Source organism: Nycticebus coucang, chromosome 14 (genome assembly GCF_027406575.1).
Source record: "Nycticebus coucang isolate mNycCou1 chromosome 14, mNycCou1.pri, whole genome shotgun sequence".
NCBI lineage: Eukaryota > Metazoa > Chordata > Mammalia > Primates > Lorisidae > Nycticebus > Nycticebus coucang.
This window is the reverse complement of record NC_069793.1, coordinates 2095454-2122002: the sequence shown is the minus strand read 5'-3', so window position 1 is coordinate 2122002 and position 26549 is coordinate 2095454. Positions and strand designations below refer to the sequence as shown.

At 52.7% G+C, this 26549-nt stretch overlaps 1 protein-coding gene across 3 annotated transcripts in view; it reads right to left on the bottom strand.

Moving 5' to 3' along the window:
• The window catches only part of KCNQ1 (potassium voltage-gated channel subfamily Q member 1), a 408725-nt gene that overhangs the window by 335066 nt on the left and 47110 nt on the right, over positions 1-26549 (bottom strand). For all 3 annotated transcript variants that reach the window (XM_053560814.1, XM_053560813.1, XM_053560815.1), the window contains exon 2: positions 23526-23616. In XM_053560814.1, coding sequence (XP_053416789.1) covers positions 23526-23616 — 91 coding nt within the window. The remainder of the gene's footprint in view (positions 1-23525; positions 23617-26549) is intronic.

The window sequence follows — 26549 nt, the reverse complement described above, 5'->3', positions numbered from 1 at the left end:
CCAGCACCTCAGTGCTACCCCATGAATCATACCCAGGGCTGCAATTTGTGGTGGGGGAGTCGGTGCCCAGGCACACCCGCCGTAGACACTGAGCCACAGCCGGCAGTCAGCTTTACACATATTTAAAGCAAATCCCCCAGCTCCCCCAGGCAGACCAATTTCCGTCTCTAGTCCAGTTAAGTGGGGATTTGCTTTCAGCCCAGGACCCCACTGCTGATAGCTGTTAACCCCAAAGATGTTACACCCCTTGGTGGCCACCTTTGCTGGGCCCGGGATGGGAAAAGGGGAGGGTATTATTTTTATCTGCCAGGAGCCCAAGCTTCTAAAATGACTTATTCAAAAATTTCATCAAAACTAGAAGTTTAGCCAGCTAAAGGGACTCGGGGAAGGGCACCTCTTCTTCTGGTTTGGCTGGGGTGCTGAGTAGGGCCTGCTGGCTTTAGCTTTAGCTGAGGCCGAGGCCCTGGAGCTGACTGTGGCAGTGTGAGCCTCTGTGGCATGGGGACAGGAAGGGCTCCCCACCTCACGCTGTCCTGTGTGCCCGTGCCCACATGCAGGTGGCTGGCGCCTTGTGCACACGGCCATCGTTTGCCTGTTGATGGCCGGGTGCTGTGCTCTGGTTCCGCAAATCTAGAGATTTTAATGACAGGCAGTGAATTTAAACAGTTTTTTTTTTTTTTCCTTTCAGGAATGTTTTAAGGGATTGAGAGGAAATTGTGCACGGATTTTGCTGTTTTAAGAGCTAATATGTGAACAACTTCAGAAGGATGTATGTTGTTTTAGGGCTGAAGTTTACACAGTGAACAGGAGGGACAAAAGCGGGCTTGTCGTGGACCCAGAGGGCCCATCTTCTTGAATTTCACCCCTCTGAGAGGGGGCTGCCTTCCTGAGCAGTGATGCTGGAAGGAAACAGCAAAAGTCTGATCTCTGTCCCCTGCCCCTGCTGTGTCCTGTCCCAGAACCCCTTGGGGGGGTGGTGGTGCTCAGCTGGACAGCCAGCAGCAGATGAGACTGGGAAGGGGCTTGGGCAGCTCTTGGGTTCAGACCACCCACCCCAGGTCCTCCCTTGGGGCTCCCAGGAGGGTCTCCCACACAAGGCTACTTTTGGACATTTGCAAACCCGGCACTCCCCAAGCCAGTGATATCCCATCACTAGCTGGTCTGATTTTCAAATGTGGGCGTGGCTTCTGCTACTTGGGAACAAACACCTTCAAAGACATAAACTACCAAAACTTAGTCAAGAAGAAACAGACAACCAAATAGCCCCACAGCTATTGAATTTCTGATGAAAAACTTCCCTGCAAAGAAAACTCCAGACCCACGTGGCTTTACATGTTGTATCAAATCTTTAAGGAAGAAATAAGAGCCACACTACACAGATTCCTCCTAAAAACTGGAGCAGGAAATATTTCCCAATCATTCCCCAGTGCCAGCAGCATCGGATGCCAAAACCAGACATCACCAGCAAACACATTGAGAATCATGTCTCTCATGAGCACAGATGCAAATGTCTATACAAAATGTTAGTAAGCCAAGTCCAGCAATATATTTTTAAATGCATCATGACCAAGAGGGCTCTGTGTTGCATTTGCAGGGTTGTTTTACTATGTGGAAATTGATCAGGGTTATTCACATTAACAAACGAAGACAGAAAAGACACACAATTATCTCAACAGAGGCAAAAAAGGCACTTGAAAAACTAACAGCCCTTCTCAATATGAGCTCTGTTCTCTGCAGACCAGGAAGAGAAGCAACTCTCCACCGTAAGGAATGACATTCACGACAACGCCGCAGCTATCACTCAAAGACTGGACGCTGTTCCCTTCCACACTGGGAAAACAGCAGGGATGAAGACGCAAGTTTTTGAGATACACGAAAATCAAGAGATGTACAATACATGTAGACATAAACCAACGAAGCCCTCCCAGAAACACCAATAAGCTGAGCAAGTTGAAACTGGCACGAGTGAATCCGAAGGGCAGCTGTCGACTGCGTTCCTTGGAAGTGAAATAATGCACCATGACACAGTCTGTCTCAAAACTTTCGTAGTGACCCCCATGTGCTCTCCCCTCACTGTCCAGTGTGAGGATATATACCTAGAGGTCCTACCTGAGCAATGCATTGAGCCAAAAACAAAAAATCAAAAGCATATAGATTGAAAGGAAGAAAAGAAGAATGGCTTGATTTGGGACAACCTGTCTCCATGGAAAATCCTGCAGAACCCACGGAAGACAGAAATGAGCAAATGACTTTCTAGAACAAATAAATAAGGTTAACAACATCACAGAAAGCCTCATAATGCACCCCCCAAATGTATTTCTGTATCCTAGCAATAAACAATCCAAAACCAGGATGGAGAAAAGAATGTCATTTCAGCAGCTTGACAAAGTAACCAAGTAGTAATGTATCTAACAAAGTCCACGAATCTGTGCCCTGAAAACTATAGGATGCTGAGTGTGCCCATTTAGAAACACCTGAGTGGAACAAGCCCACGAGAGGTGAGAGAGCACAGTCCTGTTGAGATGTCATGTGTGACACCCAATTTCACCTAAAAGTTCCATGCCGTACCAATCAAAATACTAGCAGGATATTTCGGGTAGAAATTAACAAGCTGATGCTAAGATTTACATGGGAATGTGAAGGTCCTGGTAGAGCAACACACTTCTGAAAATGAACCAAATTGGAGGATTAACAGGACCTGATTTCAAGGCTTAGTATAAAAGTTGCAGTAATCAAGACAGTGCTTTACTGGCAGAACAGATTACAACAAAGTCCAGAAATCGGACCCCCACACACAGCCAACTGATTTTCATCAAAGGTGCCAAAGTAATTCTAGAAAAAGAAAGTCTCTGGGACAACTGGATAACCACATGCAAAAAGATTTAACCTCCATCCATACCTGTCACCATATATAAAGTTAAACTTGAAATGAATCACAGATCTAAACAAGAAATGTGAAACTATAAAACTTCTACAGAAAACAGGAAAAAAGCTTTGTAACCTTGGATTAGGCAAGTATTTCTCAGACAGAACACAAAAAAAACATGAAACCTACAGAAAAAAAACAAACCCTGATGAATTGGACATCATCAAAATTAAAAACTGCTGCTCTTTTGAAAGATACTATTAAGAAAATATGAAGACAGAGCCATAGGTTGGGAGAGAATATTTGCCAAGCCCAGATCTGATGAAGGGCTTACATCTAGAATATTGACACTACCCTTACAGCTCAAAAACCTGAAGACAACTCAACTATGCAGATCAGCAGAACACACAACAGGCGTTTTTACCAAAAGAGCTATGTGGATGTTAAATGCGTCCCAGACCAGGAGCCGCTATGGAGATGCAAATTCAAGTCCCCTCGCGACAGGGCTGTGACCAATTAGAATGGCTAAGACTTAAAAAGCCAACAGCACTCAGTGCTGGTGAGAACGCAGCTGCCATAGCGCTCACAGTGCTGATGCTCAGAGTGGAGAACGGGCCTCCCCTTCGCAAAGCAGTCTGGCAGCTTCTGAGACAGGGTACGCACATCCACAGCACGGCCCCGCAAGCCCACTCCGTGGGATTCACCCCAGAGAAATGAAGACACACGATTACTCAGAAACCTGCGTGCAATATTCATGGCAGTTTTAATCATAACAGCTGAAAACTGGAAACAGCTCAAGTGTCCATCAGCCTGTGAATGAATAAACAAACTGTGGTACATTTTATCCTTTCCAAATAAAAGGAAAGAAACTACTGAATACAGACCATGACATGGATGAACCTCAGATGAATTATGCTAAGTGATACAAGCCAGGCGCAGAGGCCACTGGCTGCGGGATTCCATTCACATGACGTTCTGGAAAAGGCAGCGCTATAGGGACGGGAACATGTCAGCGGTTACCAGGTGCGGGGAGGAGTTGGCTGCGAAGGGGCACAGAGGAACTTTCGGGGGTGACGGGAATGTCCTGGAGCTCAGTTTCAGGGGTGGTTACATGACTGTACGTATCTGCCAGAACTCATCAAACTGGACACCTACCGAAGAAGAGAAATTTTCTGTATACAATTTAAACCTCTAACCTAAATTTAAATTAAGAAATCAGAAAAGTTATAAGCCTAACCTAAGAAATGTATGAGTCAGTTGATAATTTTTGTTAAAGTTCATTTACGAAGAGAGATGGGCCAAATTAGACATGGTCTTGAGGTTAAAGAGAGAAAGAAACAATCTCGAGTCAAAACGTGGCATCCCACCCTCAGTATCCTACAGCCTGGTCCTCGGCTGGCTAGTGCTCCCACCCTTAGTACCCCACGGCCCGGTCCTCGGCTGGCCAGTGCTCCCACCCTCAGTACCCCACGGCCTGGTCCTCGGCTGGCCAGTGCTCCCACCCTCAGTACCCCACGGCCCGGTCCTCGGCTGGCCAGTGCTCCCACCCTCAGTATCCGACGGCCCGGTCCTCGTCTGGTCAGTGCTCCCACCCTCAGTACCCCACGGCCCGGTCCTCGGCTGGCTAGTGCTCCCACCCTCAGTATCCTACAGCCCGGTCCTCGGCTGGCTAGTGCTCCCACCCTCAGTATCCTACAGCCCGGTCCTCGGCTGGTCAGTGCTCCCACCCTCAGTACCCCACGGCCCGGTCCTCGGCTGGCCAGTGCTCCCACCCTCAGTACCCCACGGCCCGGTCCTCGGCTGGCCAGTGCTCCCACCCTCAGTATCCGACGGCCCGGTCCTCGTCTGGTCAGTGCTCCCACCCTCAGTACCCCACGGCCCGGTCCTCGGCTGGCTAGTGCTCCCACCCTCAGTACCCTGCAGCCCGGTCTCCGGCCGGCCAGCACTCAGCCTGGCCTCCCTCACATGCCCCCCACTGCCACTGTGGACCGCTGGTCCCTGCTGAGGGGACAGGGCCCTTCCTGGCGTGTCCATCTGGGTGTCGAGTACTGCATGGGGGCTGACCGTCCGTCCTCCCACCTCCCCGCTGCCACCTCCTCAGGGCAGCTCAGGCTACATCTGAGTTGTGCCCTCTCCTGGGCCAGGCAGAGACAGCCTGGAGACTGGCTGACATCCAGACACCACACTCAGGACCCCACTTGTTTGCATCCTCGTCCTGGGCTGAGCTCTGTGCCGCCCACCCTCCCTGTACAGCAGCGAGGGGGCTTTTCTCTCTGGTTCATAAGGCATCCACCTTCGGGTCATCTGGGCCCTTGTATTGCCCTGTGCCCAATCTCAGCACCCTGACCTTGGCAAGCACACTCCAGGCCCCTTGGCATGTTGGCCCCTGGCTCCTATGGACAGGCAGCTCCCTTTGGGCTGCTTTCCGGCACTCCCAGGGCCCCCCCCACATGGACTTGTTCAGGAAGGAATTTGGAGACTTCTGGGCTCTCTGCAATGCTCCAAGTGTGCTGGCTTCCTCCACCTTCCACCCACGTCATCTCATCTAACCCCAGAATGACCCGAGGAGGGGGTGTGAAAGCTGACGGCAAGGACGCGGATACCCCAGCACAGAAGAAACCCGGGGGCAGTGTCATGCTCTTCCTCTGCAAAGACCACCCCAACAGTGACCAGAAAGGCTGACTCCAGCTGGGACCAAACGCCAGTGAGTGCAAAGGGCCCCACGGGTGGGGCAGAGGGATGGCAGGGCAGAGGGACAGCTTCACTGAAGCGACATCCAAGGTCCAGCCTTACAGCAAATACCTGCTACCCCCTTGTGTGAGTCCTCCCTGGAGACACATGCAGAACAACGTCCACACCAGATCTCCTCAGTGGGACCAGGGCTCCCCCCAGGTCTGGAGGTTTGCTCAAGGGAGAGCCAGGCTCCCCTTCCTGCCACCCTGTGCAGCTCAACTTGGTGGCTGTGTCGTGGGCAGGAGTCCAGGGCCCCCAGTTGTGTAGCACAGAAAGGAAAGCCAGGGAGGGGCTGCCCTGTTCAGGGTCTCCCTGGGGAAGGAGGGCCACGTGCTGCGGCTCACATCCACTGCCTGCCAGGCGTCCCCACTTCAGGCCCCCAGAAGCCCAGGGGGCCCACCACTGGAAGGGCTGCAGCACACAGAACGCCTCTTGTTCCCATCCCAGGTGCTTGGGGAGAGGAAGCCCATCCTCTGGGCTGCGTGGAGCAGTTACTGGAAGTGCCTTGGCCATGAGCAGTCACACAACTCTCTACTAACAGGACCTCCCTGGGATCAGGACAGCGGCAACCTCACCTCTCTCACTCTCGCAGCTCCTGAGGGGACCTTTGGCAAAGGCCCCCACATCACCTGGGCTCCATCTCTTTCACAGGGAGACACTGAGCCATCAAACTGCCCCCAACACAGGCAAGGGTTGGAGGTGAGAGGCTGGCAAGGGCGGGAGAAGGGGGTGGCCCAATCCTGAATGCTGATGAAACCAGTAACAAAGCTTCCAAATATGTTGAACAAGAACTATGAGAACTGGAAGAATAAAGAGACAGATCCACAATTACAGCTGGAGATTCTGACATTGGTGTCTCAATAATTGACGGAACAATGATAGAATCAGTAAAGATACAACAAACTTGCTGGACAGTGTCACCGCATTAACATAACTGCCACGTCTGGGAAGGCTTCCAGAAGTGGCAAAAAACAAACCCTTTGTGAGTGCATAAGGGAATTATTTACCAAGATAAACCATGTTCTGGGCCTATCAAGTCTAAGTAAATTTTAGGAGAGTCAAATCATATGAAGTTTTTTCTAAGACTACAAATGAAGTAAAGTAGAAATTAGTAACAGAAAAGCATCTTTAATTTAAAATCCCCCAAATGTTTAGAATAGATCTCTAAATAACTTTTGCATAAAAAAAAGAAAGAAAGAAAAAGAAACGGAAAAAGAAATTAGAAAATATTTAGAATGGGATAAATAACTCAGAAAACAAAATCACCATATGTGAGGGGTGCAACTAAAGTGAGATTTAGAGAGAAATGTATACCATGAAGTCCCTATATTAGGAAGGAAAAAAAAATATTTCAAGGAGGAAAACCGAGGTTATTTACTAAAGAAACTAGAAAAATAGCAAATTAAAACTAGGCATAATAAAAAATAATCAAAATCAGAGCATAAATCAACCAAAAAGAAAAAAAAAAGCCAATGAAACAAAAAGCTGATTGTTTCAGATCAATAAAATTGCTAAAAGCTCTAGCCAGACTGATTACACACAAAAAGTAAGAGGCACCAATTACCAGTATCAGGAATGTGAGGAGAAATTACTCCAAATTCTATAGAGGTTTAAAGAATAGAATATTATGAACTTTATTCTAATAAGTTTAACGCCTATGTGAAATGAACAGATTTGTTTTAAACACACAAAATATAAAACTTCACTCAAGAAGAAACAGATAGCCTGAATATAACTGTTAAGTAAATTTAAAATCTAGTTAATAATCTCACAAAGAGAAGTCCAGGCCAGATGGCTTTCCTGAAGTCCCACATACACATAAGAAAAAAATAAGACCGAGTTTACACAGAACTCCCCCAACACAAAGGAGAGAACACTTTGCTCCCCTCAGCTCATCATGCCGCCATCACCCTAATACCAAAACCAAAGACATTACAAGAAAATTAGAGACCACATCCCTCATGAACTTAGGTGTGAAATTTCTGAGTAAAATTTTAGCAAATCAAGTCCAACAATATAAACAAAGAATGATACAACATAACCAAGTGGGCTTTATTCAGGAATGCAAGGTTTACCATTTGAAAATCAATCAGTATAACTTGTCATATTTAGAGATTAAAGAAGGAAAAACTACATGGCCACATCAAAAGATGTATAAAAAAGCATTCGACAAAATCCAACATCAGACTCGGCATCAGCATTGGAGGGGATGTTCCCGTACCTGGTAAGGGACGTGTATGGGACCTGCTCCTGACGCCGCACATGATCATGAAGGACAGTAGCTTCTTCTAAGATCTGGGACAAAGAAAAGATGCTTATTCTCCCACTTCTATCAAACAGTGTATGGGATGGCCTAGCCAGTGCAACCAGGCCAAAAAAAAGAAATAAATGGGCATCCAGATTAAAAAAGAAGAGGTAAAGTCATTTCTATCTTTACACAACATAATCATCAATATAAGAAAAGCAATGAATTCCACAAAAATCTACTAGAATAAGTAAGGTGAGCAAGTTTGCAAGGTAAGAGATGACTTTGCCAAAATGAATCAGTTCTAAACGAGAAATCAAAATTAACAAAGAAATACCATTGGCAATAGCATCAAAAATATGAGTACTTAAGTATCTGGCAAAAAGTGTACAAGAATATACACTGAAAACTACAAAACATCGGACAGAAAATAAAAATCCAAATAAGCAGAGAGATATATAATGCTTATGGGTCAGAAGATTCAATATTGGTAAAATGTCAATTCTCCCCAAGTTGATCTTTAGTTGCTGATGCAATATCAAACAAAAATCTAGCAGGATTCTTTGTAAATACATATACATATATATATATATAATACACATTATATAGATATACACATAAAAATACAAGGGATCCAGAATAACCAAAACAAAGTTGGAAAAGAAAAACAAAGTTGGATGAATTATGCTAACTTATTTCAAGTCTTATATAAAGCTATAATAATCAAGGCAGCGTAGCATTGGCAAAAGATAGATCGGTAGATCAGTAAGACCTGAGAGGCCAAAAAAGACACCCACACTTTTTTATGGTAAATTGAATTTTTTAAAAGGCATCAAGGGGATTCAATGGGTAAAGGATACTCTTCTCAACATACAGCACTAGAATAACTAGACAGCCATATGGAAAAAATACACAAAGCTCAACCCGTAATGAACTCAAAATGCATCATAGCATAACTCAAAATGCAACATGTGAGCACTAAACCTATAAAACTGCTAGAAGAAAAGCTTAGTGACCATGTGTTTGGTGAAGATTTAAAAAATATGACATAAAAAGAAAAAAACAATAAACTTAACTTCATAAAACTAAAAACCTTTGTCTTCAAAAGACACCACTAAATAAGTGATAAGGGAAACCACAGCCTGGGAGAAATGTGTAAAACACATATCTATGTGACCGTTATATATATATATATAAAGAACTTCTGCAACTCAGTAAGAAAAATACAAATAGCCCCATTTAAAAATAGGTGAAAGATTCAAAAAGATATGTCACCAAAGAATTACACAGGTGCCAATTAAACCTGTGAAAAGTTATTCAACATCACTAGTAATTAGGAAATGAAAATGAAAACCACAAGATACCTCACACACCTGTCAGTCCGAATGAAAATGATTGCGCATAGCAAGTGCTGAGGACCAGGTGAGGGTACTAGAATTCTCCCATGCAGCTTTCCTGAGCATGTAAATGGTATAGATGGTATAGTCACTTTGGAAAACAGTTTGTCCGTTAAATACTTAATATGCACCCACCATGTCATCTAGCCATTTTATTCCTATATATTTACCAAGGAAAAAGGAAATATAAGTCCTTCCATAGACTGGTACACAAAGATAGTCCATCAGTACACGAGGGGATAAACAAACTGCGATAGGCCCACATACGTTGTGCTGCTCAGAGATTAAAAAGAATGGATTAATGATATACACAACAGCCTGGATGAACCTCAAGGTCATGATGCCGACTGAAGGAAACAGACAAAAAGAGTATATCGTGTATAAGTTCAGGTATAGAAAACTCTAGAAAATGCAGACCATTGTGACAGAAAGCAGATCAGTGGCTGTCTCCTGAGGGAGGAGGGACTCCCAAGGAGCACAAGAACACTTCTGGGGGTCATGGTGGACCCACACTCCTCATGGGGGTGATGGTTTCACACACACACACAGCCATCCCAGTTCACCAACTTGTACACTTTAAATATGGCAGGGCATTGTATACCAAATAGATGTCCATAAAGCTAATGTTTTAAGTGAGCAGATTAAGTAAACCTGAGGCTACAGTGATTCCTAATCGAGGTCCCTCCTTCCCAACCAGCACACCCCTGGTGGGGACCACAGCACCTCTGCCCCAACCCCTGCCAACAGGAGGAGGCACTGTCCACCAACACCCCTGGCCCTCTTTTGCTGTGGGTCTGGACTGAGAATTTCCATGCCATGTGTCCTCACAGCCCCAGGAGCTAGAGTCCCTATGTCGTCCGTAATTTTACACATGAGGAAACCTAGGCCCAGGAGGGCCAGAAAAGCTGAACCTACAAGGCAGCCTCTGTGTTTCCAGGCTCCAGAGCCGCAGGCTGGGGCTGTTCTCTCGTCAGGGGACTGCAGAGGCCTCCAGAGGCCACCGGCCACCCCAAGCTTCCTGCAGCTGGCCATGGCCTTGGTACCTTTGAAAGGGGCCCTTGAGTGCTGGAAGGACACTACAAATTCTTACAAACTCCTGGGATGAGAGGTGTATTTCCCAAGGTCCCAGAGCTCCTAAGTGGTCTAACAGATGTCCTCATTTAAAAAACAAAATCACCGTAAGCCCAAGACAGAGAAAGACATCTCAAGAAGAAGAGACCTTGTTTGAAAGGCCAGGGGACCCTGCAATGGGGACCAGGCCCTGCTCACCAGTAGCTTTGTCCTTAATCTCATACTTTCATAGCAACCGCTAGGCTCAGAGACTGTGTGGGGCCGGCGATGCTGAGACGTGCACTAATGGATCCCAGCTTGATTCCCACCTCCTAGGACATTAGCAACTATCCCCAAATCCACCTGGTCAGCTCGGAGAATGGTCACGGTGGTGGTGGTGGGGGAACACAGGCCCAGCTAAACAAACTTAAAATCAAATAAAGATGCCCATCCTTCCCCAGGTCCCCCCCAAACTCTGCTCTGAATGCACAAATTATTCTTAGCACACGGTGCTCGGAAACTGACCAGATCATCACCCCGCCAGGAAGAGGGACCGGCCTGCGCCTCTCGGCACACACTTGACATTTTGTTCTCATCCAGGCTTCCCGTGCTGACAGTTTCTGGATCGAATGTGCAAATGGAACGCGGCCCCAAGGGGGTCTCACTCCCTGCTGGCCCAAGTTCTGGGCCTGAGTGTGCTCGTGTGCATGCAGGCACGTGTGTGAGCCTGAACATGCACGCACATGTGAGTGTCTGCTGGTGCTGTGTGCCTGTCCACACACGTCCGTGTGCTCCCATGCCTGCCCACTCATGTGCCCATGTGTGCATGTGTGTGCCTGTGTGTGCCCCCTTCTCTATTAGAGGCCCACGCTAGACCAGGGTGTGCCTTTTCCAACCTCCTCCTTCAAGTACCTTGACCATGACCAAGTTTGGAAAACAGCACACCTGCTCACAGCCCCCCTCTGCTTGATTTCCTGTCCCCACGGTGACAAGGTCCACCAGAAAACCTAAACACGGGACCCTTTGCAGTGAGGCTCCCTGCTACAGGGCTCTGCCTCCCACCACACCCAAGAGGAGAGGAGAGGAGAGGCTGTGAAGGCCAGAGGCCCAGCTCACACCTTCCCATGTAGCTGGGAGACTGTCACAGGCTGCAGAGACCACACTTCGGGGAGCAGATCATTGCCCTCAGTTGCTACCATTCTTTTTTTTTTTGGCTGGGGCCGGGTTTGAACCTACCACCTCCAATATATGGGGCCGGTACCCTACTCCTTTGAGCCACAGGCACCACGGAGTTGCTGCCATTCTAAAGACACGTGCTCCAAGCCCGTGGGGGCTGACAGGTGAGCTCCAAGCCACAGGGGTGAGTGGCTCCCACCAGCTACCAAGGGAGCTGTGCAGCCTCTGGCCCCAGGTACATTTTCACGCAGTTTCGTGATGGGGACAGGAAGTGGCTTGGAAAAAGCTGCCTGGCCCGGCTCTGAAGTTAGCTCAGTGAAGCGGGGGTTAGGAGAGCTGGGTGCTGGAGCACAGCCCCAGCCCATGAGGCACACGGAGCCCCTGCCCCAAAACGCTGCCCATTGCCACGCTTCAGTGGTGCACACCTCAGCCTCTGGTTTTTGTTCTGTGTGACCTGGGAGGCCAAGAACGTGATTAGACCTCATCTGAATGCAGTGCCCTGGGGGACTGCTCTGGCACCTGCCCAGACTCCCTCCCCAGGCCCCTGCCCAGTGGGCTGAGCCCCTCTGGCAGCCTTCCAGGCTGGGCAGGACAGCTGCTAGATCCCACTGGGCAGCACCCCACGGCCACGAGGCCCCACAGGGTGCATCCTGTTACCCCTGGCGACTCCTCGTGTGTAGTGCCTGTGCCCTGGCCTGCTCAGCCCATCTCGTTGTGTTATGTCAGCTGTTACCCTGTGCTTAAAACAAGGCACTCCAGCTGGCCAGGGTCATATGTAAAAACAAGGACCTAACCATCCCAGGCCCCTCAGCTACCCTGAACTGGAGACCCCCACCAAATGTGGCACTCACTGATGAGGCGCCTTCCAGCCCTCGGGCGGAGCATAAAGGAAACACCTGTCCCGCTGCACACTCTAATCCCACTAAACCCAGGGGAGAAGCCCCAGGCACAGCACGCACCCCCACCAAGGTCTGACTTCTGTCTTGGGCCTCAGGGAAGCAACGGATGGTGGCAAAGGTGGGACAGAAGACACGGGGTCTGGCCTGCAGGGGCCAGGGAGCTGAGGCCACCCTTCACAGGGATGCGACTTCCAACCAGACCTGTGGCCACAGAGAACAAAGTGCTATATGGGGGTCCTTCTTCAAGTAGTCTGCCCCACCCGGCCCAGATGTTCTGAGGTCCCCTCCTATTCCTTGTACAGCTGTCACCTTCCACAAGGTCCAGGGGCTCCCACTTAGCCCCAACTGTGTCTGCTCCAAAGCCAGCTTTGTTTCCTATTACCAACCCAGAGCTGAATGGTCATGACTTCCGAAAAGGGGAAAGAAGGAAAGGAGGGGCAGTGGGGAAAATTCAAGAACATGAGAACACCCAGACATCCAGCAGCACGGGGACAGGGACGTGGACACTGCACACGCCACGCACACCAGGTGCCAGGGGTCAGCTACCTCCCTGCCCCTAAGGGACATGGGGCCATCCCAGTGCCCCTTCTTCCTACCTGGCTGTCTCCAGGGCCCTGAGGACTCAGTGGGGCGGCTGCCTAGGAGGGCAAGACGGGGAGACACTTGCTGTGGCCCACACAGCCCAGTAGGGCAAAGGTCCCCATTCGCCTGCTGGGTCCCCAGGCCCAGACGCACTGGCCTCTGCACAGGCCCCGTGCTCAGTGCACGGCACACACAGGCATGGGGGGGCTCCTGCCGAGTGCCTGGTGCCATCTAAGATGGCAGCACCTGCCCATCAGAAGACTTTCCACTCAAGCCTCCGAAGACCACAGTACAGCTTATAAACAGTAGTGACCATGGCTACAAGCTGGAGCTGAGACCCACGAGCCAGGGCCTCTACGTGACTAAGGTGGGGTCTTCCTGGATCACCAAAGGACGTGCCAGCAGGCACAAAGCTCCCCTTTTCTTTTAGGGGTACAATTGGAACTCCTAAGGGCTCCAGGCAGTCCCTGGGCAAGATATGGAGAAGGCACTCTGGAGAGCCCTGGGGAACGCGTCTGCCTCCAGAGGGCAGGGATGTCACCCACTTACACCTCAGCCCACCAGCTTGGCTCCTCAAACCCATGTGGGACCCACTGCTGTCCATGTGTTTAGCCTCTTTGGAGGACAGAAATTGCTTGGCGGTTCCCAGATCCCAGCCCGGGAGTATCAACCCTACTCGAACAAACTGCTTACATGGGATCAGGTTATGTATTTTCGGAAAGATCTCAAAAATCTCAGCACTGTTTCCTCTGCTTCCTGCCTAGGGTCCTCACAACCACACGCCCCCCCGCCCCCCACCCACCCCATCTTGTTCCGAACAAACTTGATATATGTGACAATTCTGGCCTGAAACAGATAATGTGAGGCCCGAGTGCTGGCGTCACAGAGGAAGCCTTTGTTACAGGACACAATCCAGTGCAGGACCTCAGCACACGTGCTTGGGGACGTCCGTCCACTTGAGCCGAGGATCCCGGCTTGCAGGCTCTCAGCAGAGCTCAGACTTTGCATAAAGGAATGTCAGCTGTCCTTGCAAGCAGCTGCCTCCAGGGCAGGAACGTGGCCAATCCAAACCCTGTAAACCTCAATCTGGGGACAGGGGACCCAGTTAGGACATAAACAATGTCCACCGTGGGGAAACAGCCTGCCCTGCAGCCTTGCCCCGGGCCCCCCGGGGGCCCTGCTCCTCCTTCCATGTGGGGACCTTGGAGCCGGGGCCTGTCCCCGGGCCTCCAAGTCTACCCCACAGCCCAGGGAGACCACAAAGGGATGGCAGAGGCTGCTCTAGGTCGGGGTGGGGGGGTGGTGGGGGGACCAAAACCGTGTGACAATCACAACAGGAGAAAATCGGTTATGCCCACTGAGACATATGATGAAACCTGAAAGTAGATGGTGGTCAGACTGCAGGAGAAGGCCCTTGTTTTAGGGCTTACACCCTGGCTTTTTAGGGACAAAGGGACAGGCTATCTCCAACTTACTCTCAAATGGGTCAGAAAAAAAAATCAATACACCACAGAGTTATATTTTCTTATATAAGAGAGAAAATGGTGCGAAACGAAAACAGCCAGCAGGCTGGGCGGAAGGGGCCTGGGAAGGGCTTGTGTTGATGACTGTCCTTTAAGTCTGAAATTAAATTGAAGTTAAAACATCCGAAAAGAAAGAGTCTGGAACCAAAGAGCTGTGATCCCTTCCTGGTGCCACACAGCAGGGCAAGGAGGGCAGTTAGGCTGGCATATGGTCTCCACTTCTGTTTTCTTGGGGAAAAATATTAGTAATTTAAATGACAGTTTAAATGCTCCCAGCAACTGCCCTTTTAAAAGTTGCCCTGTTAAATAAATAGTTTAGAGCAGGGCTTGACAAACTTTTTCCAAGGCTAGATAGTATTTTAGGCTTCTCACAAAAAGACTTCAAGTCATAGCACAAAAACAGCTGGAGATGACGCCTTCTCAAGTGCATGTGGCTAGATGCCAATAAAACTTTATTCACACAAATGGGCTGCTGGGCTGTGGGCCACGGTTTGCAGGCCCCTGGGCTCCCTCAGATGCACACGCTGAAGCCCTAACTCCCAGCACCTCCGAGTGTGAGGCAAAGCAGAGGTAACCAGTTAGGGTGAGATGGAGCCAGAGCAGGCTGAACCCAAACCAAATATGCCCAATATCCCTGCTTGAGGAGAATTAGTATATAGAGACACAGGGCGGCTCTGTGTGACAATGAAAGGAGGGGCCAGGGTGATGGGTGGATAAGACAAAGAACCCAGAGACGGCCAGCAGAGCCCCAGAAGCTGGAGAGGGGCCTGGGGGCAGACTCTCCTTGCAACCTCATGAGAACCTGCCCTGTGGATCCCTGGATCTCGACTTCCAGTCTCCAGAACCATGGGAGAAGAGTTTCAGTGGTCTAACTCGAGTGGCCCAGACCCTCATTCACACAGACCCAGCCTGAGTCCCAGTGGCCCTCTTGGAGGGCTGGGTATAGGGATAGGACCCACATGCCTATGTATTTGGTTTTAAAACACAGACTGCAAACCCACCACTTGTGGCCCAGTCCAGCTGTCTAGGTCCCAGTGAGGCCTACAAGAAGGCCCCCAACCCAAGTGCTTCTGTGAACTCTGGGGACAGGGAAACCATGGGTGTGCCTGGAGGGCACGTAGCTTGCAAAAGGGATGCAGATCCACCCTGCTTTCCAGCCCACCCCTCCCCTTCATGCCTCAGGCTTTAAGACTGTGGTTTCAGCAGCACAGCCACCCCCCAAAGCAGAGGGTGGCCCCATGTCACACAGAGCACCTGCTGGCAGGGGTACCCATCCTGGCACAGGCCCTCTCTGGGGGGTGGCAACAGCCCCTTTCCTCTAAAATCACCCCAATGGGAAGGCTAATCCTATGCCTGGAGGTGCGCAGTCCTGGAGAGGAGGCGCCGAGGTCTGTGGAGGGCCAGGACACCCCTCCCTCTCTCACACCAAACAGGCAACTTTGAGGGGTTGCTGAGGCCAGCACACAGGGAGAGACGTGAGCAGGGACCAGAGACGCAGTGCAGCGGCCCTCGGGCTGCCTAGGACCAGGAGCTCCCTGTGGGTGCAGCATCAACAGCCAGGTCAGCAGCCTCAGTGTCATCAAGTGGTGGGTGAGCAGGTGGACCTCTTGTCCAGTGCCCTCACTGACCAGCATGGGGCTCCCAAGTACTGGCCAAGTCACTTCTGTTTCTGTTCAACAGTGGTTTCAAGTTCGACTTGGTGGCTTCAAAGGCTTTGCTGAGACTCGTGTCAGGACGTCAGTGTGACTGACCCAGGTCGCAGAGGAGTCCCTGTAGCTGTAGCTAGTGGTGGCCAAACAGTGGAGCTTCCCCACACCAGCTGTGCAAGCTGCATCTGGCCCTCCCCACCTCTGCCACCCAACCTAGAGGCCAGCAGGCTCAAGGGACTCTGTCTTCCCGGGTCTCAGGGTAAGTGAGGGGGAAGCTCCTGCTTATGACTAGGTGGATCTGGGGTTAGGAGGTGCAGAGCTGAGGCTGCCCTATGCCTCGGGGTCACGCACAGGCTGGAGCATACATGTCAGACATGTCAGGGGCTCAGTGCAGACAGACTAGGGCAGCCCCCACATGTGCATGGTGTGGCCCATAGCTTTCCCACCAAGAGCCCCCAGTCTGTTTGCACATAGAACCTGGCACACAGTAGGTGCTTAATAAATACCTGCTAGGTGAATGAATGTAGAGAAAACAACCCAGTAGGAAGCAGCCTTTGCTGGGTGGCCCTCACGTGATGGGGACAAAGGGACAAACAAACTCACTTCATAGAGGGGAGATGACTTTCCCTGGGTCCCCAGAGCCCAGAGGAGTGGATAACAGCATCAGGCAAGCAGCAGAGCAGGAGTCACCCCCAGAGCAGGCGTGTGGGGCTCTGCCAGACACGTAAAGGCTCCCCAGGCACGGAGGTGCAGGCTGAGTGCACCTGGGGCAGAAGGTGGCCTCTGAGGCCATCAGACCTCGAGTTTGTTAATGGAAAACCCAGCTACCTTGGGCCCCCTGACCTTGCGCAGAAGAGCCTTCACCTCTGAGCTGCACTCCCTCCTCGGCAGGCGGGGTGCATCAGGGCAGGGGCCTGAGGCCCCGCACAGCAGGCTCCGGATAACAGGCTGACGCCACCCTGGCTGCTGCTCTGGCGTTAACGGGTGTAGAAACAGGGGCTGGAAAGGCATCTGTGGGGCCAACTCAGTGTGAACCAGGGGCTGGGGCATGCAGTGTGGAGCCTGACCTTGCTCCACACGTGAGGGGGGCCTACCAAGGGCTTTCACCAGGGCCCCAAGAGTCCCCATGGGGGAAACTGAGGCCCGGGGAACAGAGGTCCTCACTCTGTGAGGAGGGAAGCAGAACCCAGGCAGTGCAGGATCCAGCTGGTGGGAGGGGTGGGTCACCGCACGGGGTGAGGGAGCCTCACAGGCAGGAGGAAGCCGCAGCGATGACCTCATCCCCCAGGCCTCTGGGGCCGCAGCTCACGGGTTTTTTAACCACAGGCATTACAGGACAATTCCCTGGTATGTTCCCCACAAGCAGGCACAGAATACAGGGCAGTGTTTGTGTTGTGCTTTTGAGTGCCTCTTTCTTTGTGTGGGATTTGAAAAAAAGCTGTGATTCTGAGACAAAAGCCAGCCCCTCACCTGGCCCAGGGCAGGGTCTCTTATTGCTGAGCCCAGGGGTGGAAGGCTGGGGGAGCAGTTCCAGCCTGCAACAGGCCTTTGGCCAGAAACAGAAGAGCAGCGACACTGGGGACTTGTTCCTGAGGCAAGCTCACATAAAGTGCACGCATAAAGCATATACAGGGACACACGTGCACGTGGCGATACCCACAGCAGAGTGACCCAAGTGCACACAGTGTGGAGCCCCACCCCGCCCCAGCCGAGCAGGTCGCTATGCGGGTCCCCAGCCCCCTGGCTGAGATCCCTCCCAAAGGGCTTCTTTCCCCAGCCAGGCGCCCCCGCTGCAGTACAGCGCTAATCCCGCACCACCCAGGCTCCACGGACGCTGAGATAACAGCTTTCTGGCACCATGGCAGCTGCCGCACGAAAAGAACGGAAAAAACAGGGGGCTCCCGGGAACAACGGCTCTGAGTGACTTTTTCCACCACTTAAACGCGGCGCTCTCGGGACCCTGCGCGGGGCCCACGCGCCCCTCCGCCCCGCCGCTCCCGCCGCGCCAGCAGCCCTGGGCCAAGTGACAAGCGCGCCCCCTGCTGCCGCCTGCCGAGTCCACACCCCGCAGACCTTTGTTCCTGACGCCCCCACCCTTCCCGCACCATCTCCCTCCGAGGCAGCACCCACTTTCACCCCCAAGGCTGAGGCCCTGGGAACTAGGACGCTCCCCGACTCTGCCTGTGCCATGAGCCCAGGTCGCACACCCAGCCCTCTAGGCCAGGAGCTGCGAGAGAGGTCTCTACTGTCATGCCCCCCCCCCATGCTGCCCTGCCCACCCCCTTAGCGCCGGCCCCTCCTCCAGGAAGCCCTCAGGGTCTCTGCAGAAGTGCACTCCCCCACACAGCAATTCTTCCCGCGCTGGGCAGAGGCTGCCTGCTCTCTGGTGTGTCCGCAACGACCCCTGGCTGTGGCTCAAGTGACAGCAGGACACAGCCAGCACAAGCCCACCTCTAGGATCAGTCTCTACAAGGCCAAAGAGTTGGGAAAGTGCGTGAAAACTTGGCAAGGCAAGGGAGGGAGGAAGTCCGAGGCGGTCTCTCATCCACTCCATCGTGCAGGCCACGAAACTGAGGCCTGGGACCACCCAGCACCTTGGGGTGTCCCTATGGGGAAGCTCTGGGCAAATGGGCTCAGCAGAGGGAAGGATGTCCCATACAGGGCATCTGGAGGTGAGCATGGCCGCGGGGTTCCTGCCTTCCAGGAGGAGGGGACAGACTGACGAGACAGAATGCTGGGCCCACCCTGCCCTCCCCATCACACCCAGACTCTGAGTGAAGGGCAGGGTGTGCTGGGGCAGCAGGGCGTGAGGGGAGGACATGTAGGGCATGCTGGGGGTGCTGGGGGGAGGGTGTGGGGAAGGGTATGTGGGGGGGGCACAGAAACGGCCACTGCTAAGGTGAGGCCTGAAACCAGAGAAGATGCCAGTCCTTTACCAGGCCAGAGAAATAGCCAGACTGTGGGTAGAGCACGGGCACAGGCCCTGGGGCAACAGGGTGTGTCCAAGGTGAGCACCCCCAGAGAGGTCGGAGGTCTGGCAGCGGAGGGGCCTCGGTGAAGCTCTTTGGAGCCCATGACAGAGAAGCTAGAATTCACCCCATATGCCTCAGGGGAGCTTCTGGCATGATCAGACTTTTGTTGCAAAAGGTACCCCCAGATGCTATGTGGAAGGGGTGCCTGGTGGGACATGAAGAGTGGTGGGTGGCAGGGAGGCAGCCAACGTGAGAATGGGGTCAAGGGAAGGGGTAGGGGTCTCTCCCCTGCAAGGGGTGGAAAAGGAGGCACTTCTGCTAGGGGAGGGGGCTCCTGGGGCTGGGAATCTGCTTCACTGGCACACATACTGGGCCCCAGAGGGGAGGGAGCAACTGTGACAAAGTTCCACCCAGGCTGGTGCCACTGTGGCTGCAGTTCAGAGACTGGCCACCAGGTGTCATGCGGGCCCCAGAGGAGCCAGGATTAGCAGTGGAGGACTACGCTTCCTGCTCTTGGACATCTCAACTCTATGCCCAAAAATCTAAGGATGGAGAGCTTGTGTCATCATAAGAAATGCTGCCCGGGCAGCAGGAGAATTCCTGGACAGACCCAACAAGGTCTGAGGCCACCAGGGTCTGCCCTCTGTCCCCAAGCAGAAGCTGTGTGCTGGGGACTGCCCGCGCCCCCCCGGACTGGTTTGCACCTGGGTTGCTATGCTGGGTCCCTACACCCAGCATAGGGCTCTAGGGTGCTCTGGGCACATCTGTGCTGGTTCTCAGGTTCTGAGGGGCACTCGGAGCCCAGGATATGTCTGTGAGGGTCCCTGACAGCCAGGCCCATGTGCGGGCTTCACTCACATGCCAGCTGCACCAGGAGGACCGGCCAAGGCCCTGGGGAATCAGGACCTGAACCTGGAGCCCCAGGGCTGATAGCCCCAGCTGAAGCAGGGCCCAGGAGGGCTCCTGAAGGCTCGTGTCAGCCCTGCAGACACCATGTGGCTGGAGCCATTTAAAACCCCAGCGAATTCCCTAGTAGCTGAGTAACTGACCTATATCACTCAGGGGGACCCAAGTCTCTCAGGGGCACCCACATCCATCAGGAGAACCCAAGTCCCTCAGGGGGATGCAGGTCACTCAGGGGCTCCCACACCACTCAGGGGACTCCCAGGTCACTGGAGGGAACCCAAGTCACTCCGGAGCCCCACATAACTCAGAGGGACCCACGTTACTCAGAGGCATCCAAGTCCCTCAGGGGTACCTGAGGCAGCAGGAGAGCAGAACAGGCACAATCACAGTTCACACACATCCACACACGCACATGTCTGTGAGCACATGAGCACAGCCATGTGTTGTAGACACCTACATACCATATGCTCACAAGTGCACACCCACAATGTGCGTACAGGGTGGGACAATTAAGTTTCTGAACATCCTAGAGGAAGCACTACACGCTTCATTGCTGAATGTCACTCCAGTCACCTTCGAGATGCTCCCCCTTGGGAAGCTGTGCACTGAGACGAGTGCCTAGTCTGCCCTTCAAAACTTGCTCTAGGATGAGTCTGCAAACTTAATTGTCAGCCCTCCCACAATAACACCTGTGATGGCCATTCCATTCCAGAAAAAGAGTTCCAAAACTGCTTTGAAGGTGCATACCTTCCCAAGGGGAGCACTTCAAGGGTGACCGTAGTGATCTTCAGCAATGAGGTACGAAGCACTTTTTCTAGGATGTTTGTGAAATTAATTGTCACTAACACATGTACATGCTCAGACACACACATGCAAATGTATACACACGTACACAGACCAGCGTGCATAACCCCCACACTCATGCACATACACATGCATGCTTAAACACACAGCTGAGCATATAATGTACACGTTTACTCTTGGACACGCAGTGTCCATGCATGTACAGTCACACATGTACACATTCCTGTGGATATGACACACACACATATATGCATGTGCACAGTTGCACACAGTCTCTCATGAAGACCCCTAAGGGAATGCCCAGAAGCCAGGGAAAGAAATGCCACATTCACTTCTGTGGTGGGACAGGACATTCTGCTGCAAAATGCAGCCTGTGACTTAGACACTTATCCAGTGAGTAAGGAAGACAGGATGACCCTGGACAGGCACTGTGGGGACACCTTGAAACATGAGACCCATGCCCCCCAAGGTTGCTGACATCACTCTCAGGGGAAAAGACGTGATCTCAATCCGGCAAACTCAGCACCAGAAGAGGGTGGCAGAACAATCCACAGATGTTGTGCAAAGGTCTCAACAAAACACTCTCATATATCACATGCCAGGACCAAGGGGCTTCAATGCCAGGGAAGTGAGGCAAGACCTCCCCAACAGGAACACCTCACAGATGCAGGAAAGACACCAACAGAATCCACACCGTCATGCTAAAACTGTGCCACGGGAGACATGTGGCCTTCTACCTGCAGCTGGGGCTCCTTTGGGAAAAGCGCGGGGAGCCATCCTATTAATGCCAGGAGTAACCAACCAGCCACAGGCTCCACCCCAGAATAAGCTTTGGGCAGAATAAGCCTTGTCCATGGCCTCAACAAGGATCCCTCATCTGGAAACACAAAAGAACCAAGGAAAGAACCGTAGCCGAGTCATGGGTTATAAAAGCAACAGAAATCAACAGTTTTCATAAATACCAAAAAAAAAGTCCTGAGAAAACATAATGAAAGATAAGACCACATTTGCGACAGCAACTAACAACAGCTTATTATTATCAGTGTCATCATGAGAAGTAAAGTTAACAAGAACTGTCATCAAAATCATAAAACCCTAGGCACACGACGTGGATGTCAGTCCTCCCCACGTCAGTTCCCCGAGTGCCATCAGGTAAGCAAATGGTAACATCCCCGGCAAAATGCAATAGCAAGAAGCCCCAGAAAAGCCCTGGAAAAGAAGGCGCTGCCCAGGCACAAAATCACAGCATGGAACAGAGCTGCTACACACAGCCACCTCAGGTGGCCCTGGCAAGTGAAAGTCCAACAGGGTAGTGGAACAGACAGAAAAACCCAAAGCAGGTCTTATTGCATCTGGAGTTCTGGCACCTCACATCAGGGAGGGAGCCGGACTTTGGAACCAGGGGCGTTGGTGTGACTGGAAGGCTGTGACCAAGAATAAAAGCCAGTCTGTGCCTCACATCACCTACCAGGAAATTCCCAACGGCCACCGGCAACATCAACAGACAGAATAAACACGGCACACAAGTGCTAGGAGAAATCAGGGGAGTAAGTCTACTCTTGCTCATGACTCAAAGTACAGAGGCTCTAAAGGGAAGATAAAGCTGGCCACCTGAAACAAAACGGACACCACCATGGAGGTCACCTCAAGAGGATGCGGGAGCCCAGCTGGGCTCCTGGCTGGGCAGACACAACATGGACAAGCAGGAACCAGCCCCGGAGCAGCCCCAGAAGCTGGGACACGGGGGCTGAGCAGATGTCGTCTTTTGTAGATAGGGGAAAAGTCCTAGTAAGAGACTTGAGACTACCACAGTGCAGGCCAGAGAGGTGGCCGACAGCCCTGCCCCACATGCCCACCTGCCATCCATATTGGTGGCTTCCTCAGGGACCCTCTGTGTCCCCCAGACATCTCCTCGGCCAGTCCAGTGCTGAGCTTGCTGTGTTGTCCCAGGGCAGGTCCTGGAGAGAGCAGGTGGACTAGTCCACCCTCAGAACTCCCTGCCAGAGGCAGGCTCACTCAGCTCATGAGGGATCTGGGGCCTGTCACAGGCCCTGCCTCATGGCTAGATGGGAGGAAAGGAATCCTCAAAGCCCACTTCTCAGAGCAGGGAGCTCAGGTGGGATACTCAGGCAGAGGGGCCAGGGGCTGCGGATGGAAATTCCTTTAGTCCCCAAACTGCCCCAAGCACCTCCTGTAGAGCTGGAAGACAGGCACCAGTCTACCCTCACTCACAGGGAGGGTGACACATGGCACCCACACCCAGCAACAGCCCAGGCTGCCCAGGAGCCCCTGCCAGGCCAGTGGAGGGGACCATCCAGGTGACTGGAGGGGGAGGATGGGGCTGGACAATGCATTGTCTGTGCACCAGTGACAGTATAGAGCAGGAGTCACCTGGACCCTAAGGCCACTGAGAACGCAGGCTTGGGCAGGCCCCTGACAGCCATGACACCTGTCATTCCCTCTGGCCCAGCTCAGAATTCCCCTCCTGCAGGAAGCTGGCCCAGATCACCAGCTCCAGGTTTCTCTCCTTCCTTGGCCCTCCCATCTGTGGTCTGGAAAGTGGGGGGCTGTGGAGGTGCCCTCCCCCCAGAATCAGGGCAGCAGGTAACTACAGGTGAGAGGCTGGTAGCAACTCTGCCCCCCACTTATTGGGCCAAACACCCAGAGACACCACCCTCAGGGCAACTGTGACAATTGCTATGACCCCTTGGGCACCTACGTACCATCCAGAAGAGGGTCCCTGTGGCCAGGGCAGCATACTGCTCGATGGTGGACAGGACGCTGAAGATGAGGCAGACCAGGACAATGAGAAAGCTGTAAGACAGGCCGCGCGGTCAGTCAACACCTACTCTAGCTGTCCTCCCGGCCGCCCCATCCCATAGTGTACCCCGGAGCAGAGGGCATCCTCTCCTCAGCCCCACCCAGGGGTAAGAACTTAAAGTGCAGCTAGAGCCCAGTCTCCACTCAGCTGGTGGGTCACCACCATGGGGCATGTACAGAGGGACAACATCCTCCGTGGAAAGGGATGAAACACCCACTCAGACTCCAGCACGGGCGGACCTCAGAAACGCTGTGCTAAGACCACAGGCTGTGTGCCTGTGTCCAGAACACCCAGACCCACAGAAGCAGAAAGCAGACTGGCGGCTACACAGGGTGCAGGGCTTCCTTTTCAAGTGATTGAACGTTCTAGACTTAATGGTAGAGATTCCACACATCTCTCTGACCTCCTAAGAACCACCAGGGGCATGCTTTGCCCAGGTGGGCTGGGGGTATAACTGTGTGTCAGCAAAGCTGTTTTTACTAATTGCTTCCAAGGAAGACTGGGGCTCCCAAGGTGCTCAGGACCCTGCTGACAAGGGCTCCCCATGGTAACAGGGCAGGAGCCAGCCTGTCAGGTGGCCCCGATTCCTAGGCCTGCTATTGAGGTGTCACCAAGAGCCTGTGGCTGCCAGAGAAGCCTCAAGGCTACAGGTGTGGACCTCATCAAATGGAAGGGCAAGGAACCTGCCCTGGGGCCAACGCTCTGGGCTTGGTCTGGCACACAGAGAATAGAAGGCCGCGGCTTTGATCATACAACCTAGATAATAAGGAGGCTGCCTCCTGCAGGCAGACCATCCAGGGCCTGACCCCTGGCGGTGGTCCTCCAGCTGAGCCCAGTGTCCCTGGCTGCACCAGGCCAACGTGGGCCCAGCCTCCCCTCCTGGCTGAGAGAGATTCCAGTAGGCACCAGGACCTAGCCTTGTGGTGGGTCCTAGGAACAGGACAGCTACATGAGAAATGTAAACACGGAGAAAGCCACAGGCAAAGACCTGCTGCCCAGTGCCCGGGAGCCCAGGCCCCTGAAGATCCTGCCCCCCTAAGTGGCTTTTAACCCCTCCATGGCCACCCCAATGTAGCCAGGATGCCGCCTGCAGGCTCGACGTGCCCGGAACCTGCACACACACACCCCCAATCTGTGCACACATGGCCCCAGAGGCTACAGACAGGTTCCCTGCCACAGCCAGGTTCCAGCCCTGGCCAGGACTCTGGGGTTCCCCTTCCTGGCCTCTAGCAGCCCATATCCCTCCCATGATGACCCACCACCCTTGCCCCCTGGTGGTTGACAGCCCAGCTTAACCCTGGCCAGTGGCCCACACCCCCACTGAGGATCTGCAGGGAAGTAGGGTCTAGGCACAGCCTGGCTCAGCCAGGAGGAGGCAGAACAGGTGCTGCCAGGGGCAGGAGGCGCCCTCCCGGCCCCTGTCCAGGGCCTGGGTCCAGCCAGAGCTGGTTTACAGCACTCAATGCTGCTCCCTACAGCTACATGGCCTAGGCAGCTCCCCCACCTTGGTTTCCTCACTTACACAACCCAGAGCCCACAGCCATCTCTGCCCCACCTGTGGGGGGACATACAGCTGGACATCTTGTCAGGTCTCAGGAGGCCTCAGTCCTGTCTTCTGCTGTGACGAAGTGGACAAACCTTCCACTCATCACTCCCCCGTGACAATGAGATAAGTGGCTCTCTGTCTAGCAACAGGAAATGCCCCCAGGGGATGGCAGCCACCACCCAGCCAGGACTGACTCTGCCGCTCACTGACCACGGCCTGGACAGAGCTTGAGGATTCCCCAGGAGACGCTGCCATCAAACGACACCACAGGTGGGAAATGGGGGCCGGGAGGGCACACAGAGGTCACGCTAGGAGGTACAAGGACACACAACATGGAGACACACTGCTGCAGCCACGTCCATTTCTGCCCAGCTGGGGTCCCTGGAGTCCAGGCTCCGGGTCTGGGTGAGCAGCCACTTGGGGCAGCAGAGAGGGTGGTGGAGTGACTTCTGACCCCTCTGAGCTCTGCTTCTAGTTACATCTGCTCTCCAGCTCTGACTCACCGGCCTCCCTCATGGAAAGACCCTTGTGGTCACAGTAAGGCCCTCTGGATCACCCGGGACAGTCTCTTCTTTCAAGCTCCTTCACTCAGGTCGGGAGCAGTGGCTCAGCCTGTAACCCTAGCACTCTGGAAGGCTGAGGAGGGTGGATGGCCTGAGCTCAGGAGTTCAAGACTGGCCTAAGCAAGAGTAACACCACATTTCCAGAAAAATAGCCAGGCATTGTGGTGGATGCCCATAGTCCCAAACTACTTGGGAGGCTGAGGCAAGAGAATTGCTTGAGCCCAAGAGTTTGAGGTTGCTGTGAGCTGTGACATCACAGCACTCTACCCAGAGTGACAGAGTGAGACTGTCTCAAAAAAAAAAAAAAAAAAAAAAAAAAGAAAAATCCTTCACTTACATCTGCAAAGTTCCTCTTGCCACACAATGTAATCCACCTACAGGATTAGAACATGGACACCTTTGGGGGCTGCCATCCAGCCAGCCGTGGAAGGCCTGAGCCCCAGCTGACCAACAGTTACCCACACCACTGCCTCTCATCACTGCCCTGACAAGCAAACTGGGAGGGCTGTGGCCATGGCCAGGACCCAGGTATGCTGACCCATAGCCTCTGGGGCCAGGTCCAGAGCCAGGATGTGGGTGACGGATTTGAAACTCTACAAAGCAGAGGCAAGAAAAGAGAACCGACAGTAATGTGGCCTCTTTAGGGCACTATGACAAGCCATTGTGAGGTCCCAGCTGCAGTGTAGCTAAGCCTCAGGCCACTCAGCAGAACACCGCAGGTGACGTGCCTTTTGGAGCCTATGTCTGCTCACAATAGCTTTTAGATTCCTATGCTGTTAGGGTGACAACCTCCTCCTTGCTGTCATTATTAGTTGGA